The 20,175-nt window shown below is 44.5% G+C and overlaps 2 protein-coding genes across 2 annotated transcripts in view; both read left to right on the forward strand.

Annotated features, from left to right (window-relative positions):
• The first annotated feature begins 433 nt into the window (after positions 1 to 433).
• LOC307073980 (double-strand-break repair protein rad21 homolog A-like) lies at positions 434 to 11,352 on the forward strand. The gene is made up of 14 exons (XM_079733954.1): positions 434 to 572; positions 1,924 to 2,111; positions 2,579 to 2,708; positions 3,809 to 3,908; positions 4,018 to 4,124; positions 4,347 to 4,544; positions 4,897 to 5,022; positions 5,246 to 5,371; positions 5,590 to 5,813; positions 6,753 to 6,906; positions 7,496 to 7,641; positions 7,844 to 8,026; positions 8,151 to 8,234; positions 10,414 to 11,352. Exons 2-14 carry the CDS (start codon positions 1,968 to 1,970, stop codon positions 10,603 to 10,605), a joined length of 1,914 nt encoding a protein of 637 aa, XP_079590080.1. The 5' UTR covers positions 434 to 572; positions 1,924 to 1,967; the 3' UTR covers positions 10,606 to 11,352.
• A 729-nt stretch (positions 11,353 to 12,081) lies between these two features.
• Positions 12,082 to 20,175, forward strand: part of LOC307072035 (eukaryotic translation initiation factor 3 subunit H) — a 50,888-nt gene continuing 42,794 nt past the window's right edge. Inside the window, exon 1 of the mRNA XM_079731194.1 lies at positions 12,082 to 12,196. Within this exon, the coding sequence (XP_079587320.1) occupies positions 12,098 to 12,196 (99 nt within the window). The 5' untranslated portion in view covers positions 12,082 to 12,097. The remainder of the gene's footprint in view (positions 12,197 to 20,175) is intronic.

Raw genomic sequence — 20,175 nt, forward strand, 5'->3', positions numbered from 1 at the left:
GGCAAATTCGGTTAACATTAGTTTCGAGACCATTCAATCAGCATGCTTTCTCCATTTCCGTTTTAAAATACCTGCTGCAGGATGGTTTACACGCAGGAAGCCTTTTAATAAGGAGTCCATATTTCCATTTGTAAGTTTTATGATAAAAACTCGCATATGCTATATTACTATTTTTCTTACTCTTCATATTGGTGTTCGAATGCCACGCGTCTGCAAACACCGTAACGTCAATCATAAAAGCAACGAATGTGTAATCGTTTATTCTTGATCAAATCAAAACACATGTACATAATGTTCCCCAATTTCCCCCCCCCGATTTGGTGGTTCCTATGAACCATCCAAAGTGTGCTCTATCGCCCCCTATGTAGACTACACAGCGTTGTAGAGCTTATGTGGGACTCCTCCTCCGCCATGTTTGAGTGTAAACATCCTGCTGATTTAAAAGGACGCCACTGAGCGGGAGGAAGGCAACTGGCGCCATCTTGGCTCTTTTAATGAGTACAACAGGGGAGAATTCGCTGGGAGAAATTACATAATATATTTTTTCTTTCGCCGTCAAGGGGGTAGCACAGGTAAGAATTTTCACCGTGGAAACACGTACTTATTAGAAACGATGTAGCAAAACAAGCGAACGAGCATGCACACTGTCGGCTTGTCCATCGCGGCCTTTCAGCTACTTGAAGCCGTTAGCCAACAGCTAACGCAGCTAGAGGAAAAAGTAGTCAGAAGCGCGCCTTGTTCCCCGCTCATGTGGGCTCGTTTTGCGTTATACTGACCGTGTTCGTCCTTTCTAGCGTTTCAGAAACTACCGCCGCTCAGGTAAACCTCGGGGATGTTAATAACTAGCTAAACTCTTCAGTTTTTTGCGACGCAATGAATCACTTGTGGCCATCGTTTCGGTCGTACATGGCGCCGACTATTTTCTGGGTCGGGATTCACTCAATGGCGCGTTTTTTTGTATCTGTTAAATATAAGCACGCGCGTCCGAGGCGGTTAGGATCTCGCGAACAACCGAAACTACCAACGTATAATAATGTAATAATTTGTGCGGTGGGTCGGAGACTTTTGTTATTGATCTATTATTGTTCGTGGCGAAGAAAAGGCGGAACTCTTGTGTTGCAGTTGTGTTTTCTTTAGCATCGGGGTGTCCCTAATGTTACTTGTAACCATGTACATTCACTACTTATTAGAACGTGCTGGGAAACTGTATTAATGGCCGGTTTGAATCCCAGTGCCCAGTAACGTTTGCAGACCATCTGAGTGTAGTCTCTGTGTTGCTCGTATCAACTCATCAAGAAGGCTTCCAGTGAAAACTACTGTAACGTTGTACAGACTTTATAAAATCTCACCCCCTTCCGTGTTTAGATGATCTTTTGGAGAGCACTTTCTGTTTTTCTGTATGTTTTTCAAGTTGTACACAAGTTTGTTGACTATATTATCTGTAGCCGGCTAATGTGGTATCAAATAGAATGACGTGCATGGGGTCCTGACCACAGTCGATCAGTTATTATAATCAAAACCATCAATCTCCAACTTGTTGACTAGTCTTCCTCTCTCTGTGAATCTACTTTCATCCCTAATAGTCATACCATCGGATTTGAATTCATTTTCCTATTAACATGTATTCGTATGTCTGTACAAAGTGCTTTGAGTTTGAAAAATTACTCCCACACATGGTCATTACAACTACCACATCAGCAGTACTTCAGTTCAATAATGTATTATCACATTAAATGCCATGATGATCATTCACCAAACAAAACAAAAGGGAAAGCCTCTGCAAAATTGTAGCTCAAAGTAATTTGGAGGAAGACAGCATTGAACTTACTCAGGATTGATTTGGTGTGTTGTTGATGTTATGATTGCCAGTTCCACAACCAGAGACTGATTTCCACGTTGTTGCGCCTGTTCCTCCCCTTACAGACCTCCCCCAGTGCGAGTGAGCGTGTGAGACAGGAACCGGGGCAATGTTCTACGCCCACTTTGTCCTGAGTAAACGTGGGCCGCTAGCCAAGATCTGGCTGGCGGCCCACTGGGACAAGAAGCTGACCAAGGCCCACGTGTTTGAATGCAACCTGGAGAGCAGTGTGGAGAGCATCATCTGTCCCAAGGTAAACACTCGCCTGCCGTTGCTGCACGACTCACAAACATAATGGCAATAGCTCTTAATCATTCCAACTCATCAATAGGGTTGTTGAATAAACTCATCACGTTTTGGAAAAAAAAACAAGTGGTTTGTGATGCTACTGTTATTATGATGTTTATATTGCCTTATTCAATTCAATTTTGCCTTTTTATAAAGTGTTTCTGCTTATTTTCCTTGCCATTTTCTTTTCTTGATGCTATTGCTTGTCCTACCAAAAAAACAAATATAAATCTGTGCCTCCAACTGCTGTCAACGAAGGCATTCATTTTTGGTTGCGGTTATTGCTACTCATTTTGGTTGTTTTGTTGGAAGTTAGTTTATTCTGTGCTAACGAGTGGTTGAGCAAGTTGGAGTTAAAACTCGGTTGAAAGTGGACCTCTTTTGAGAAAGAGCCATCAAACTAAAGAAATCCCCCCCCCCCGCTCCTTGCAGGTGAAGATGGCTCTGCGGACATCGGGTCACCTTCTGCTGGGCGTGGTGAGGATCTACCACAGGAAGGCCAAGTACCTGCTGGCTGACTGTAACGAGGCTTTCATCAAGATCAAAATGGCTTTCAGACCAGGTGAGGCATGGGGCTGGGATCTGGTTGTAAGTCGGGATGCTGTCTAGACGTGCAAAGAAGAAAAGAGTGCAAAGCCTAGCCCAGGGGTTCCCCAACTCTGACTTCAGGTCACAAACATGATGACAACAACAAGCCATAATAATACATTTACTGAACAATATTTACGATATATTTTCTATTATAAGAAGCTTTTCTATTGTAAATTGGTCCAACAATAATAAAATCCATCATGTCACCTAGGGCTGGCTAAAAATATCGATTCATCAATGCACTGCATTTATTTGTTCTGGATTCGATTTCGATTCAGAATTTCTTTGAAATCGCATTAAAAAAAAGCATACTCAGTCATTGTAATCTAGAAGCGAGTATGTCTAAATGTACATGCCCTTTTACATTTTTCCATGTTATGATAGGCCTATATACCTGACAGCAGTATGATAGGAGGTGAGCAGCATGTATGAAGGTCCGTGTCTTGACTTCAGATATGGATTTGTTCACGTGTTTGTGGGGAACTTCAAGTTACTTCAGATTTATCTTGAATTGGCTGTATCTTTACACATGAACACATTCTAAATGCAAAACATAACTTCTTTATTTAAATGGTACCACCCATTTCATTTTCATCCTCATGATTTGGGAACCCAGACTTTGGTTCCATGAGCCAAACCTTTCAGCTGTACAGTTGTCTGATTCCACTCTGTCCATCAGTGTCATGAAAAGCTGTTCTACCTGTTCTGCTCCCGTAGGCCGTATGAAGGCGACTTTACCTGGTCTGGTTAAGATAGGGCATTTTATGCTGCAAGTTTAGCTCCCGAACAATACTATACAATGGTGTATTCCCTTTTTGCTAGTTAAAGCACAATGAAATGGTTAATCCATTTTGAAATGGTTAATTCTAAATAATATTTAGGTATTTTTGTCATGAGCACGTATTATTGAATCGATATCGAAGCAATTGGATCAATATCGAATCAAGACCTAAAGAATCGAATTGAATTGTGAGGTACTTGGCAATACCCAGCCCTAATGTCACCCGCAGAAAAATCCTTGCCTAGCCAACCAGTATGCTGACGTTTCTTCTTGTTCTTGTGTTTTTTCAGGTGTGGTAGATCTGCCAGAGGAGAACAGAGAGGCTGCCTACAACGCCATCACCCTCCCCGAGGAGTTCCATGACTTCGACCAACCCCTGCCTGACCTAGAGTGAGTCTGCTTATCATCGTGTGTGTGTCCAATTTCAGCACCAAGTGTGGTCATTCTTGTCACCAGTGTACATATGCTATATGAACAAGTCTATGCCCTTGTGTTCCAGTGACATCGACGTGGCCCAGCAGTTTACCCTGAACCAGAGCAGAGTAGAGGAGATTACAATGAGGGAAGATGTAGGCAACCTCAGCCTAATGCAGGACAATGACTTTGGTAAGACCAGGACAGCATTGCAAACACCCACATGTGTTCCCCACCTACATGAGACCTGAATAGGACCTAAGATGTCCAGCCAAAAAATATATATAGATAGTTGCATGGGATGTGTTATTACACTGCTCAGACTTTACATTTTCTATAGGCTTTCTGATGTTTTGAGTTTGCTGCTGCATCACTTGTCTCACCGTATACCTTCTTATCTTAACCCATTTCCAGCTGACTTTGGCATGGACGACCGTGAGATGATGCGTGACGCCAGTGCGTTTGAGGAGGACATCATGCACGGCCCCACAGAGTCCAACCTGCTCCTGGAGTCGGAGCCCGGTCCAGCCATCCTCCCCGAGAAGTCCAACCACATGGAGTACGACGACTTTGGCGACAACCCCATGGGCAACAGTGACGGCGGCATGTTGGGTAAGGGCGCTGGTGTTGTCGTACAAGTAGAACATTGTGTTAACTAGGCAGAGAGTATTACATTTTTATACCACATCATAAATAGAAAATAAGTAACCACTTAACTATCTGAAAACGCATCTGTTTCCCCACAAAGAATGTAATGGTGGCGCTGTGGCAACATGAAGACAAACACAAATGCAACCTTTTTAAAAAAAAAAGGGATAGGGGTTTTGGGCTTTGACGGGTACTGAATTAAAGAGGGAAAATATCCAATACTTCCACATCGAGATCGTCTAGTATTTAAAAGGCATCTTTACGATATCAGCTCTGACAAGGTTTTTTTTATTTATTTATTTTTTTACTACCCCAGTGGACAAACTGCTGAGTAACGAGGATGGTGGCGGTATCTTCGACGACCCTCCGGCCATAACTGAGAGCGTCCTGATGCCCCCGGACCACGGAGACGACGAGGACGACTTTGACAACCTCCAGTCACGTCAGTAGAGCTCCCTCGCGTCATTGTTGTGGGACACGTTTTGTCCTTATATCTGAACGGGGAGTTACAGTCTGGTGCATTGGTGTTCAATTGCTTTTTAAATCTAATGATCCACAGTTTGAATTGAAATAGTTTTGAGCAGATAATTCCATCTGATAATAACAAAGTATGTTCCGCATGTCTGATCAAATGTTTTTTGTTCTTTGAATTTGATTGTGTGTAGCGGGGCCAGACAGCCCTGACTCAGGGCCCGTAGAGCCCCTGCCAGCCATGGCCGATCAGACCGAGCAGACCACCCTGGTATCCAACGAGGAGGAGGCCTTCGCTCTGGAGCCCATCGACATTACTGGTGAGAACCTCACAGAAGGGCATCAAGCATTTCAACAATTAGAACAACACAAACTCTAGGAATACACCAGGTTATTGGAATGGGTCTTCAAGTTATCACCTGGTACCAAGCTGAATCTGGAAAAACTAAAAACATGTGTTAGTGCAACACTGCAAATTTCTTTCACTGTGTGTCATATAAGTACGTTTGAATTATTTCATTTTTCTCTCAACCAATAGTGAAAGAGACCAAGGCGAAGCGCAAGAGGAAGCTGATTGTAGACAGCGTCAAGGAGCTGGACAGCAAGACCATCCGCGCCCAGCTGTCCGACTACTCTGACATCGTCACCACCCTGGACCTGGCCCCGCCCACCAAGAAGCTGATGATGTGGAAGGAGACCGGCGGTGTGGAGAAGCTCTTCTCCCTCCCGGCACAGCCCCTCTGGAACGCCAGGCTGCTTAAGGTGAGAGCCGGGTGATCGCTTGCCGCTTGTGTCAAGATATGAAGAGGATTGTTATAAATAAACCTCTATATTGCTGGAGACGTCGTGGGTGGGAGAGGCCATCCCTGGAAGAAAGAGCATCGTAGTATTGTCCAGATTGAGCTTCTGGTGGTGTGTGTGAATGAGAGCTATGTCGGCCTGACACACAAAGATTCGGGCACTGCCTGGGCTTCAGACTTCTTGGAAACACAAGATAAGTTTTGTTGTCTTCACAACTATGGCGGGTAAAGCCATTTAGGTAAATGCAGAACCCAGTGACTTGGTGTAGCGAGAGAAGAGGCTGGGACCAAGAACAGAACCCAGAGGGACCCCAGCAGTGAGACTATCACACTCGTTCCAGGTCGCCCTTCAAGAGCGATCTGGGAGGTAGGGTTTGATCAGGGCGAGTGCAGAGCCTGAGATTCCAAGTTCTTGGAGGATCTGATAGTTCTGTGTCTAATGCTACTGAAAGGTCCATCAAAGGGAGAGTGAAGTTGTGTGAAGTTGATCTGCAATGGCAAGGAGGGTCGTCTCAGTGGAGTGGCCCTTCTTGAATTCAGATTGGTGAGGGGCAATAAGGTTATTCTGGTGGACATTAGGGATGTGTTGGGGAAAAGACTATATGCTCTGGAGTGTATGTATATAACATTTATTTGCTATGGATATAAATGTTACAGAGGCTAGTAGGTCATTCTTTACATCAATGGGTGCAGTGTTGGTTTCTTTTAAGTTTTTTTGAGGAATGCAGGAGGCACAGTCTTCACGGATGAATAATTTAGCACCGCACGTTTCCCTTCAGCATATGGTAGGGCACGCGTGCCCTTGAAATGTTTCCTTTAGTACCGCGCACACTCTGCATTCAAACCAACGTCGTAGTGGCACTTAAACAATTGAATCCCTTCTGTCTGCCTCTCCTCCCAGATGTTCACGCGCTGCTTGACACCCCTGGTGCCAGACGAGCTGAGGAAGAGGAGGAAGGGCGGCGAGGCCGACAGTCTCGATGAGTTCCTCAAGGAGCTGGAGAACCCTGAGGTGCCACGTGAGGACATCATGAGTCAGCACAGAGATGTCATCGGTAAGCCCCCTCGCTAAACTTAACGTGTGTGTGATCTTGTCCCTAACGAGTCATCTGTCCTGAAATGTGTTTGATTTCCGACATGGGCGCAGTGGGAACGGATGGGCCCTCTGCGATGATTGTCTTGTCTGTGCAGAGCTCGCCGTTCCCATTCTAGACTTGAAACCATGGTTTCCCAATTACATGCACAGTAGATCCATGTATGTAATTTAACTGTTCTTCTCGTAGTGCCAACTCCTGCAATGTGTTGCTCAGTGACCTTGCATTAACATGCTGGCCTTCAAGTGATTGTTTTACGCAATTTCACATTCTGCCTTAAACAGATACTCTGAAACAAGTGGATAACATGAACACCCTTGCCTGTTTGCAACCAATAAAGTAATCAATTATGGATTGGTTGTAACATGGAAACAAGGAAAGAGTGGGCATCGTCCCAGTTGGCTCCTGCTGTGATTCATCACCACGTCTACTTGGAAGGCGTCGTGTCTGTGTTGTACTAGTTGGAGGTCTGCCTCTCCTGGGAGAGTTATGGAAGGCAAAGCTCGGAAGAAAACGTGATCCTTTCAATGACTGTTTTGTCTCTGTTCAGACCAGACCATCACGGAGGAGCCCAGTATTCTCGGAGCCTCGTCGATCGAGGGCAGCCGGACCACCCTGGACGAGACCGTCATGCCCCCTCCCTCCACCCCCCGGGGGGTCAAGCGCAAGGCAGCCGACAAGGAGGCCGCCCTCCCTGTGAGTACCGATTACTGAGGCCACTACCCGTTTACTCCTCTTTAAAAATATAATATAGATTTTGCGTAAATGCTGAAATCATCAATTTTAAAAACATTGATTAGAGGGACCGCTATTGCGGAGCCCTACATCTTTCTACTTCTGATACAATGGCTCGATGTCGACGGACTCGTTGCTAACGATTGTACTGGTCCTCCCCCAGATCACTCCCTTGGAGCCCGTTGCAGCAGCAGCCGACCGCCTGGCACTGACCCAGAGGTTGGACATGTCCGTGGTGGACCTTCCCCCCGAGGAGCCCAGCCTCAACCTCACCCTGCTGGTCCCAGAGCTGGACCTGATCGGCGAGAAGGACAAGGACAAGAAAGACAGCGACGACGAGGAGGAGGTCAGGAAGAACAATTAGCCAGCTCCAGTATCCAACCAACCTAAGCCTGCTTGGTTAGGTCATGGGTCTCTGCATTGCGTGCGCTAACTTTGAGTTTGTATTCTTTTGTATTGCCCGTTTGTAGGATGAGGAAGGCCAGGGTACTGATCAGGATCAGGAGGAGAAGAGATGGAACAAGAGGACCCAACAGATGCTCCACGGTATTCAGGTAGGAGGAACACTTCTTTTTGTAGATGCAAACTCTGTAACGGGTTTATAAAACAGCAGACTTTAATAGTGAAAATGGTGTTTGAAGACAACCATTTTTATTAGGGGTCTAACGATCCATCGATGTAGATCGATCCGTCGTTTGATGGGCGAACGATCCAACTGCATCGATGCAACGCACAAACGATCGATGCATATCGCTGTATAATACGCTCTTATTTTGAGATATTTTTTATTTTGCTTCTCCCTGGGCGGGTGTTTGAAACTATTGTGCGCTAAGACGCTCGTATCCGTTCACCAGTTAAACAAGCCAAGCAGCATGTGTGAGAGCGAGGATGTCTAGTTTCGGTTTCAGTTTTTGTGTTGCCAAATTGGGCAGATTTACAGTTTTTCCAGCCTAACATGATTAAAAGTAGTCAAATTGGGCCGGGATATTTGTCCAATCTGGCAACAAGGACGGTTTATCTTAACAGCCAAAATGATTCCGAGGGATGTTTCGGTTTAGAAGAAAACTATCCACACAGATAGGTTGGGAATGGCCTTTGTTCAAAATGAAAGATCACTACAGGCTCTTTAATTTAAGCCATACAAATCCTTTTGCACTTAAATGCAATGTGGCACTTTATAATTTGTATTAAAAATGGATTGTTTTTGTTTAAATATCCGGAAGAGCAAAGAAATGAAATGATGAAAGTATAATTAAGTTGATGTGAATGTAAGAGGTTGTGTTAAATGGGCATTTGATATCGTCTCATATCGACCTCATGCCCCTGAATCGAAATCGTATCGCGGCAGACTTTTGATATCGGCAAATATAGTATAGTTGTCCAATGGAAGTCCCTCCCCATTGGACGCATTGTCCAATGCGTCTCAGGCCCCGTCCACACTAACCCGGGTAAATGTAAAAACGCACATCTGCAATGAAAACGATCTCCGTCCACACTATCATTTTCGGAATGTTTTGCATCCACGTTCCACACTGAAATTATTTTTGATAAACAGTTGTCATGGTTACGCAACTCCGCCACGCCTCTCTGTTTAGATTACAGGCGTGCGATCAGCTGATATTTACAGTTGATCAGCTGGTTAATCATTTTCGACCCGGTCTTGTCCAGAAACGCTGCTTCAAGTACGGGTTTTTTACCATCACTTAAGAACATCAAGTACAGCACTCGCCTCCGGCGTTGGAGCAACGAATATGCTTGCGCCAATATGTCGAGTTGTATCTAGAGATAATTTAGTACATTGTACAGAGAGATCATCATTTGCATTTCACCTGCCATTTTTTTGATGAGCGTCTCGGTCTCGAGCGCAAGCTTGTGGCAGCGTCATGGCAACCGAACGATATCGTTTCTGAAAGCCTCCGTCTACCCTGTCCTCACTACAACGTGAACCCAGCATTTTCACATTTATCCACCTCAGCGATCGTTTTCGAAAAGCATCGTTTTCAGTGTCGGAATTCTCAGTTTTAGTGTTGACGGAAGGGCTAAACGGATGAATATTTATGCGTTTGTAGATTTACTCGGGTTAGTGTGGACGGGGCCTTTCATTAAACAAGTTTGTCGTGCTTCCAAGGGGTGCAGATATAACATTGTGGCACATTTTGCACATTATGTGGGCCTGTGCCTCGTCGGCTTCTTCGAATCCGAAGTGTTGCCATATTAGAGAACTCGTTTTACCCTTTTTATCGAGCAAACGCGGCTGTCCTCCCTCTGCCATCTCGCACGCGCTGTTTTCTGAATAAGGTCACCACCCACACACACAGCTTGCGGGGCCGCGTTGAATGCTCTGGGGGAGGGACTGGATTGCGCATGCGCGTCTCTTTCACAGAACCTCACAGACAACGGAAAATTCCAAAAGAATCGTTCCAACTCGATTTTATTAATTTGGAGATCTTTTGACCCAAGAATTGAAATCGTGATCAAAATTCAATTAATTGCACAGCCCTACATTGTTTCATTTATTCTTTATTTAAATGTTAAATCTGTTTTGCTACATAACATGGATAACCTATTCATGTCATGTATTTCAACCTTTTCCTAAAGTTTAAATTGAAGGTGTTTGAGCTGCCTGTATGCAACGGCGCTTTTTCTTTGCCCCCATCAATAAAAAGGGAGGAAACGGTTTTGAGTTGAGTGATCTATTGACACTGATTGATCTCTCCGTCCTCGTTCTTTCAGCGCGTCATGGCAAAGACTGGCGCCGACTCGGTCAGCCTGCTGGAGCTGTGCCGGAGCAACAACAGGAAGCAGGCTGCAGCCAAGTTCTACAGCTTCCTGGTGCTGAAGAAGCAGCAGGCCATCGAGATCACCCAGACGGAGCCCTACAGCGACATCATCGCCTGCGCTGGACCAAGATTCGACCTCATTTAAACAATAACCGCCTGCAACATTTTTTTTTTATATTTTTAACTGAACTGTTCTTATTTTTTTTTTCTTCTGTTGGCCCAAATGTTTTTTTATTTTTTGAAAGGGAGGGGGTAGGGTCAGGGACAAATAAAATTTAAATAGGATTTAACAGTACTACTACAAAATGAATCATGCAGTATTCGTTTGGTTTCTTAAACGGGAGTGTAAGAGTAAGAATGTCTATCACTATATTTATGACATGCCCCTTTTTATTCAGTCAACCCCTGTGTACTTTTCGCATCGAAACATAGTTCCCACATAATCTGTTTCCACAAATTTGTCCCACTTGTGCATAAACATAAAGCCTTCCTGAAACGTGTCAGATCCTAGAGGCTGTGCCCCTTGTTTGAAAGGAAATTAAATGAACACTGTAAATGTGGCGGAAAGGTACTGTCGTTTTCTCTCATTTTTGTCATAAAATCGACTCACTCTAAGCTCCCTCATTGCACTTGTCCTCAAAACTTCAATATAATCATAAGTTTGAAATATGGGTAGGCGAATTATAATGGGCATCGAACTTCAGTTGTATAATTCTGGCAGGATTTTTGTTTTTCATGTTTTTGTACTTCTGCATTCATGCTTATTCAACTTTTGCATTATGTAACTAGCTATGTACTTGTTAAGTTCAGTATCCCACATTTTTAGTCTCTGGGTAACTTCTAGTTGTTGTGATACATCTGTAAAAATTTAAAATAAACGTGTTTTAAATAATTTGTTTTTAATGCCTTGTACTTGAGTATGAACCTGGTTTTCAGGGGTGAAAAAGATGAGTTAAAAGATTTATGTTTAGGCTCTAAGTCCAAAGAGGACTGGTCTAATGTCTACCAGATTTGATTAATAAAGAGGGCCAGGATGTATCTGAATAGACCAGAGTATTTAAACTCATTGCTGGCAGTTTGTACGTTTGAAACCCTAGTGTCTGCCATGGAGATACTATTTCTGAGTTTTGATGAAGGCATCACACTGTCATTGAAACCTTGTAACCTTGCCAAAAAAAACACCATGGTAGCCAGAACACATCAATGGATAGGGGTGATCTAGCCAACAGAACTCTTCGCACTCAAACAAATTTAAAGGGAGTAATATGCACATTAATAACACGAATGTAGCCCCATTTCAAATACGTCAGTATTACCGTGTGAAGGGACATGAGGGCCCAACCGGTCCATTTATAAGGATCCCATTATTTTGGAATAAAGGAATCTGAGAAGTGGGAACTAAAACGGCGAATCATGTTTAGAATTTGAGTCATCTTATTGAACCAACTATTCAGGTTTATCTTTTATTTTTACTTTTTATAAAAAATATCCGTCTCCCAACATTCACTAAATGTATCATCTGGAACGAATGAATTAAAACAAATATCCCTACACGGACGACCAATCTAACGGACTGATAGCGGAAGTTTCCGTCCGTTACACAGCTCCGCCTTTTCTCGTGGTTCAGCTCCCCGATCATGGCTTCACGTAAAGACTCCACCTCGGCGGCGACCGCCGTTGTGTCTTCTACCGGCACCCTGGACTCGCCTGTCAAGCAGATCCAGATCGAAGGACTCGTAAGTATCCCAAATATGAGGTTTTAATGTATTTGTGTATATTGTGGTGTGTGTAGGTGAGGATGGAAGCTACCAGAAGCTATCGGGTTAGCCTCATCATGGCGCATACTAAACAACGGAGCGACACTGTGGTCCATAAGCTTTTTAGATGTGTGTGGACAGGACTATTGTTATGGCAGAGGCTATAAGTTTACGTCGCTTTCACCATTAAAACCCGTCAATTATGTAGACATCGACAAATAGCCACAATTTCTAGTTCTAGTTGGTGTTAATCTGCCGGTGTTTGGGTGAATTTGGAATTTCAAATCTGGGTATACAAATAAAATTCAGCCAAATGGATATCTTCCCTAGATCCTTAATGATAATAGACTTTCGGTTGAATATCTAATGACTCACTGTTTTCCGTGGGAGCACTTCAGTAACCTATGATATTTACTATTGGGTAATTTTTATACAGTCTGTTGTTTGGTCACAAAAGGGACCGATCTAGAAGTGCAACAGTGAACTATTTTAGTGCTCACTAAATTCATCAATATAATTAAAACTCACTACAATTATTATTTGTTCATTGCAGTGTAGTGGCATGGTCAAAATGATCTGGTAAAACTTTACACTTAAAATTATTGTATTATATATATATATATATATATCAGTAAAATATCTTATCGGTTGAAACCATTTAACGGTCACACTCGCTGAAACCGTTTCTTGTGGCTCACAGGGAGATTTTCTTGTGAGTTTAATAGTGTCCGTTGTGTATGAATAACATCTGCATTGACAGATGATTTCTGACTCCTGATTGTTTGTGAAGTATCAGCAGTCCCATTTTAAGGTTACATATAAGTACGCTGTCTTGTCTGTGTTTCAGTAGGTTTAAAGAAGGTTTTTTAGAAAAATTGGAAACGTACAATTTCGAAAGGATAGAGGGTTTAACCCTGACTTTAACCAGATGCCAAAAGTTTAGATAGTGGCTACTTTCTTTAATCCTGGCAATGCAAATTAACGTGAACAAATAGGCCCATGCCTCTTGTATTAAATTTCAGATGACTTAAGGTCAATGTGCACCTGATGTACATTGACCGAAGAACGAAGCTCTTCGGAACCTGAATGGCAACTGCTGACGTTACATTATTTTCCGCAACTGGATTATTTCTGCTGGATCCACTTGCGACTGACAAGCATGAGAATGCGCTTTGTTTACTTTGATTCATAACTCAACTGGGTTATATCAAACAATGGATAACTATCTTAAGCTAATGTCCATCAGGCCAAATATATATCATTTTGCTCGACCAATGCTGAAAGATGGCAACCAGCCTATTTGGATTGAATTTGACTAAAGCCCACAAAAGTTTAAAATCCCGGTTTATTCAGCCAAGGAGGATATGTAACAGAACATGAAGACGAGGACGCGTGTGAATTCAGTCCATCTCATTTGCATAAACGGTAAATATAATAACATTTACCCAGAGGGATTAAAATGTAAACCCCCATGGCGGAACAGAAGGGCCACAGGGCACACGGGGTACAGTGAATCCGGTTCCGAAGCCGCACTGATCTCTTGCTCAGCCGACCGACTCCGTGTCTGACGCCTGGCCTTGAATGACACTTTGCCTTTTAAACCTGACACGTAACACTGCAGTATTTCTGTGGCACACGTACCCAATTAATGATGATTGATTGAATGATTAATTGATGTCTCCTTGACTGTTGTATCCAGCGGTGGGTTTCCATGACACTGGATACCTGCGAGCCAGCTTCGTCTTATTTTTATAGTTGATGGACACAAAGTTCTTTATCGGTCATTTGGTAATCTGATGGACCCGACACAGTAGTTCTCTATATGACCACCAGAGGGCAACATTGCTTCACTGTTGGATAAGTAACGCCCTCCCCAGCCCCCTCCACCCGGACTCCATAGGACACACCTGGTAATTCGCTGTATGAGCTCGAACACACTGGCATGGCCACCGCTCCACAAAATCGGTTACCTTTATTTTCTAATTTCATCATTGGTCATTAAAAGCCGGTCCACGGTCGTCTGCCCCTCTCAGTCCAAATCAAGGCCAGCTATTGCAACTGATGATGTTAACAAAACGGAACCCTCAGCCCGCTCCAAAACAAACATTTAGTCCCCGGTGAAATGTTCCGCTGATTTTGGAGGCAGGCCGGGGCAGTTCCAGGTTCACTTAATGAGTCGCGGCTCCGCGTGAATGGCCTGTAGTTGCTGGCAGTTGCATCACGACCCTGTCTAAAACGGGGCCCACGGCCTGCCAATAAGCCCCGCAAACCGCCCTGCCCCCTCGACTCTCTAATGGCAATAATGGGCGTTCTCAAGCAGGGCAGGTACCCTATTTTGGCCCGGGATTGAAACTACCTCAATAAGAGGTTGTTTCAATAGCGTAACGTATACAAACGGAGCGCTATTGCTAGAGACCTGTTTTTGGTCGTTCGCTCTGGTGGGCTGCTACTGTGGTCGATCACATCGATGGACCTCCGAAGCCTTGATCTGGGCAGTGATTGGAGGAGCCGGAGCCGCATGGGTGACTAATAGCACAATTAAACAGTGCACATCGTCAACCCGATACCTTGCCCGGGTATTGATTTTCAGAATGGTTATTTAACCTAAAAATAAATGGAGAAATGGTCATTAGTGACATTAATATGATCCAGCAGGTAAACCTGCTCAGGAGCATATCAACAAATAATCATTTCTGCTTTTGATTACATGGAATACGAACATTCAACCCTATATAAGCATTGAATGACGTATTGCATTGGAGTTTTGGTGTTATGTGTGTGTGTGTGTGTGTGTGTGTGTATATATATATATATATATATATATATATGCATGCATGCAATTCCTTGACACAGCCCGGCACATATTCAGTCCTCCTCTCCCTGGTGGGGGGGTGCCTTCCAGTTCATCAAGTTGTCTCCGGCTGTCTCCTAGTGAGACCGACCCTATCCACCCAGACTCCCTCAGTGGAGGAAATGAAGTGCGTTACAGCCAAGGCCCCCAGTGGGCTTTTGTCCAAGTACATTCTTGGAGAAATATGAGGAAAACTTCCAGATTATATTTTTCAACCTTGAACCTAGTGTCGGATGACGTGGGATGTAAGGGTCTAACATAAGTACAATAAATGTTTAAATTGTCGCCGTTTGGAGAGAGAAAGCTGCAGCTGTAATCCGTGAAAGCAGGCTGCAATGTAATCCTCCGGGGGGGGGGGGGGGGGGGTCGTCAAAGTACGTCCTCTAAAAGCACTTGTTTTGGCTACAGACACTAACCCTTTTGCTTGATCCCGGTCTGTTTATTGTTGTTCTTCCAAGTCTCGCTCTGAAATGTTGTTGTTGCAGGGAACTTCCCTATTGTCGTTACAATCTCGACTCTCCTTCACCCAAATCATTTGTATAGCAAAGCAACTCTTTCTGTACAAACTAACTCTCCCCCTCCGGCTCTCACTCTCGTTTCCACAGTTCTCTTCCTGCAACAAATCAACTCTCATTATCCTTCTCCTTGAGTGAGCCTTGGTTGGACATGGTAACAAATAACCAAGTGAAGAGAAAGGTTTGGTCTTATTGTTGACAACACGCACTTTTAAGGAAAGACATTTAAAGCTAATGTCAGACCTTGGTGGATTCACAACACCTGGCATTTAGAGTCAACAAAAGTTCTTCCTACAAAGTCACATCACATTCCACATAGTTCCCCAGCAAAAAACTGGGTTCACCTTTCAGGCACCATTAGTGTTGTTCATCATTCACACGTGCAGCAATGTTGTGGAAGATTTCCGTCTTGCACACTTTCATACATGGCACAGCAACGCCACAATAGATGGGCCAGGGGACAGTCCTGCAACACTTGTGGATGCTTATTTATTTATATTATTTTATTAAATAAGCTGTATTATCGGATCACCCGAAAAGCCCTGGTGTGTTTTAAAATAGTCACAGTTTCAACTACGTCCTCTGCAGAGTCTGCTTATTCGTTTGCACACTCAACGTGTCGGTGTCCTACGTCAGACGGACCCTGTACGTGCCTCTCCTGGCAATGTGACTGCTGCTCACATTCACAACACAGCCATACAAGCTTTGATCCGGAAATGTGAATAGGTACTAGGCTGGCAAATTGCCTTTGCAGATTTCCCGGAATGTGGATTCGTGTTCCCATTACACATCACCACATACAGGAAATCTTCCGGAAAGGATAATATAAAAAAATGTGGTCCACATTAGTCCTGTGGACCCAACAGGATTGGAAAACGGGGTTGAGGTTGAGCAAACCCAACGTTTTCCTTTAAGACAAGGCCAATAGTGCTGCACGATTAATTAAATCGCAATCGCGATATCAGCCTTTGCGATTGTATAATCGCAAAAGGCTGCGATTTTAATTTTTAAAAAAAAATGGGCAAAACAAATTTCTGCACTGGAGAAATGCCTTTATTTTGAAAAAGATATTTATTTATTATTTATTTAATTTTGTAAAATATTGTTATTTTGACAGTACACATTTTTTAGTTTTTGTATTTTTTATGCTAGTTTAAGTTTGTATGTTTTGAGTTGAGATTAAACATTTTAAAATTATCAGCAATCTGTGTGCATTTTCCTTGATAACCAGGCAAGTAGACTCATGACACCATGTTGATTTATATCGCAATCGCAATATTGTCCACATTAATCGCAGTACGACTTTTTCACCAAATCGTGCAGCACTAATGGCCAGTCACGTGCTCCCACTGATCATTTATTACTATCCCTCTGTCCTCAAATCATTCGTCGGTCATGTAAATCTCGGGTTACCGTTCGCTCCGTGTGTTGCGCAGGCCTGTGTCGGAGAGAGATAGATTTACAACTTGGAAATTAAAAAATGGCCAGCAGGGGATTTGGCTGGCAATTGATTTTGCACACTTCAATTTTGAGCCTGTTGATTTACAATTTTCTGTCCACCTATCAATCTCAGGGGCTCTCCACATGAAGCGAGCTTACCGAGCCAACTGCTGTTGAGTGGGATCGATAACGTGCCAGTGTAGGAGAAGATTTCAGTATAAGTGCGTGTGTGCTTTTGCTTCTCATACCAGGTGCTTTGTAGCCGCTATAGGGCTCCTGGTGGAGTATAGTTAACTAACCTTGTCACACCTCACCTCACACCAGATCAGCTTTATCTTTCCCACGCCAAGCCATAAAAATTACATTTCCAAAAAATGGCTACCCAAACTCGGCAGTTGACGCTAGAGAAAATAACGTAAATCCTGAACGTTATTGTCAACAACACACACTTTTAAGGAAAGACATTTAAAGCTAATGTCAGACCCTGGTTGATTCTGAACACCTGGCATTTAGAGTCAACAAAAAATATGTGGTCTGTTGACATTTAAAATGGGGGGGGGGGATGCAGATAAGGCGAACATGGAACATCACCATGTTCTGTAGTGTACCCAACGATTTGTATTGCTGCTACTCGTTGCAATTTAATCAAAAGAGTAATCAAATGTATAACGGACCCGTGTGTCTGCACGCACTGCACCGCTTCACTGTAAAGCGGTGTGCTCGTCTGTGTATATCATCCATCTACAGCAATCTCTAAGTCGGACGCACACGTCTCCGGAAAACCAACCGGCTCCACTCCCGATGGGAATTACTAAAGTGTTTGTGTGCCCGCCCCCTCGCCCGTTGTTTAAGGCCAGTTGGCTGGCAGGGCCCCCTCCTCCTGCTCCGCTTGGTCCCTCTGCTCTGGCTGGTTCGGTATTTAAGTGCGTGATGAACAGATTGCCAGCACCTAGATTGCTCGGGGCGTCGTGCCTGAGCTCCCTGACCCCTTACTGATTGAGGGAGAATGGAGCGGTCGGCGATGGAAGGCAGCTGTCTGTCTGACTGACGTGTGTGTGTGTGCGTGCGTGCGTGCGTGTGCGTGTGCGCGCTACGCTTGAGTGCCTACAGACAGTCTAACCCTCCGGTACATCAACCTTTCTCCCTCTCTCCGATCGCTTTTCATTGTGTTCAGCCCCCCCCCCCCCCCCCCCCCGACTGCCCTTCTTTGCTTCCTCACCCCGTCCCCACATGTTGGTTACTTTTACTCCCACGTCTCCCTCTCTCATCTCCCGACCCATTCCCCCCCCCCCCTCCTCGACTCTGAACGTGTTCCGCACGCGGCACCGCGGTCCTCTCTCCGTCAAGCCCCCCCCCCCCCCCCCCCCTCTCCGGCCCAGACTCGCCATCCATCTGCACCCCTCTGACGCACTCAGACGGGGTGCGAGCCCCTGGGTCAGGGCGAGGACGCCGCCCGTATGCCATTCATTTGATTTATTTTCATTTTTCTGACTGCCCACAACACCCGGTTCCCCCGCGGCTCCCTGCCAGTTGTGTGACGGGATTCGCCCGCCGATGATATAAATCATTGTGTGTGCGTGTGTTAGTTTGTTTGTGTGTGTGTTTGTGCGTGTGAGTTCTCGTTTGTTTGTGTTAGTTTGTTCCTGTTCGTTTTTGCATGTATGTGTTCAGTCATGCTTACGTGCATGCGTGCGTGTGTGTGTGTGTGCGTGTGTGTGCGCATGGTACATGTTCTGTTTCGTGGTTCCATGGCCTGTGTGGTGAAGGGTGAGGTGTGTGACAGCTCTCAGTTGGCCGCAGGTACCAGGGTGTTGTGTTTTTGTACGACTCTGCGGCTGCCGCTGTGTGTCTGTGCTCTGTGTGTGTGTTATTAATGCCCATGGCAGTGACCTGCCGACACCCAAATCAGTTTGATTTATGCTCTCCATGCCCCCCCCTCCTCTCCCTTCCATTTCCCTCTTCCTGTTCATTCAGACTCCAGCCTTGTCTCCTTCAGGGTTCTGTTCGACAGTGTGTTTATATATTTATATATATAGTCTATAAGATCTTCGCTCATGTTTTTCAATGCGTCTGTCCATTTTTGATAACGTATAGAAGGGTGTGTGAATGTCATGCATTTACACCTATTGTACCGCGTGCGTGCGTGCCTCTGTCCGCACGGGCGAACGCGCTGTGCTCAGTGCGGTCGCGGACAGTGTTGTCAGGCAGGCCTGGTGCTGTGATGAGCTAGAGCACACCCTCTGTGCTCATTGATTTCTGGGAGCACAATCTCATTGGGCTGTGTTCTAGTGGTGCTCGGCAGTAAAGACGAGCCTAATGCGTCTCAGAATGCTCTACCTCGTTAAATAATGAGGACCTCGATCCCTCCATCCCCCCAACGAACGCTTGGTTCTTAACCACCTCCCTGTTTGTATCGGGTCGGAGTGGTCTCCAGATATACCGTACCAGCAACTTTTGTCCGGAAAACCAATTTTAGCCACAACCTTTTAAAAAAGGATCCTGATGGCAATCCATGAGTTTACATCAGGGAAGAACATATTTGGACCACACAGGTTGCCACTTAAAATAGCTAGCAATCATTTAATGCCAACATGGTGTGTGTGTGTGTGTGTGTGTGTGTGTGTGTGTGTGTGTGTGTGTGTGTGTGTGTGTGTGTGTGTGTGTGTGTGTGTGTGTGTGTGTGTGTGTGTGTGTGTGTGTGTGTTATATGACTTGACGCTCACTAAGTCTATAAAATCTCAAGGGGTTATCCTTTAACTGACGTGCCGGCCAAAAGAACATATTTATCATGAGGGACCTACAAATTATAATAAGTGCATTCTACATCCATCCATTTTTGTGTTTGGTCAATTCTTCTTAAAAAACGTAAATGGTGTTTGTTTGTGTATTTTCTTAATTTCACTGTGTTTTTACACATTGTTTTATCTGTCCTCTTAAATCGCGGCCCTTCAGGGATTGGACCCTCCAGCTTCATGAGGTCAAAAGGTCTGGTGGGTCAGGGTCTGCCCATCATGTATTTAATCCCCATAACATTCGTCCATTTAATGTTGCGGATTGAGTGCTTTATCGGATGCATAACCAGTCGATCGATTCCATCGATGTATTACGTTGAAGAATGTCCATGGTGCACTTACGATGATCGAAGTGCGTTC

This window comes from Pollachius pollachius (genome assembly GCF_949987615.1).
Source record: "Pollachius pollachius genome assembly, chromosome: 1".
In the NCBI taxonomy this organism is placed as follows: Eukaryota; Metazoa; Chordata; class Actinopteri; order Gadiformes; family Gadidae; genus Pollachius; species Pollachius pollachius.

Coding starts and splice junctions, on each gene's coding strand:
- LOC307073980 (XM_079733954.1), top strand. CDS start 1,968: ATGTTCTACGCCCACTTTGTCCTGAGTAAACGTGGGCCGCTAGCCAAG. Junction 7,642..7,843: donor ACAAGGAGGCCGCCCTCCCT/GTGAGTACCGAT, acceptor GTCCTCCCCCAG/ATCACTCCCTTGGAGCCCGT. Junction 8,027..8,150: donor ACAGCGACGACGAGGAGGAG/GTCAGGAAGAAC, acceptor GCCCGTTTGTAG/GATGAGGAAGGCCAGGGTAC.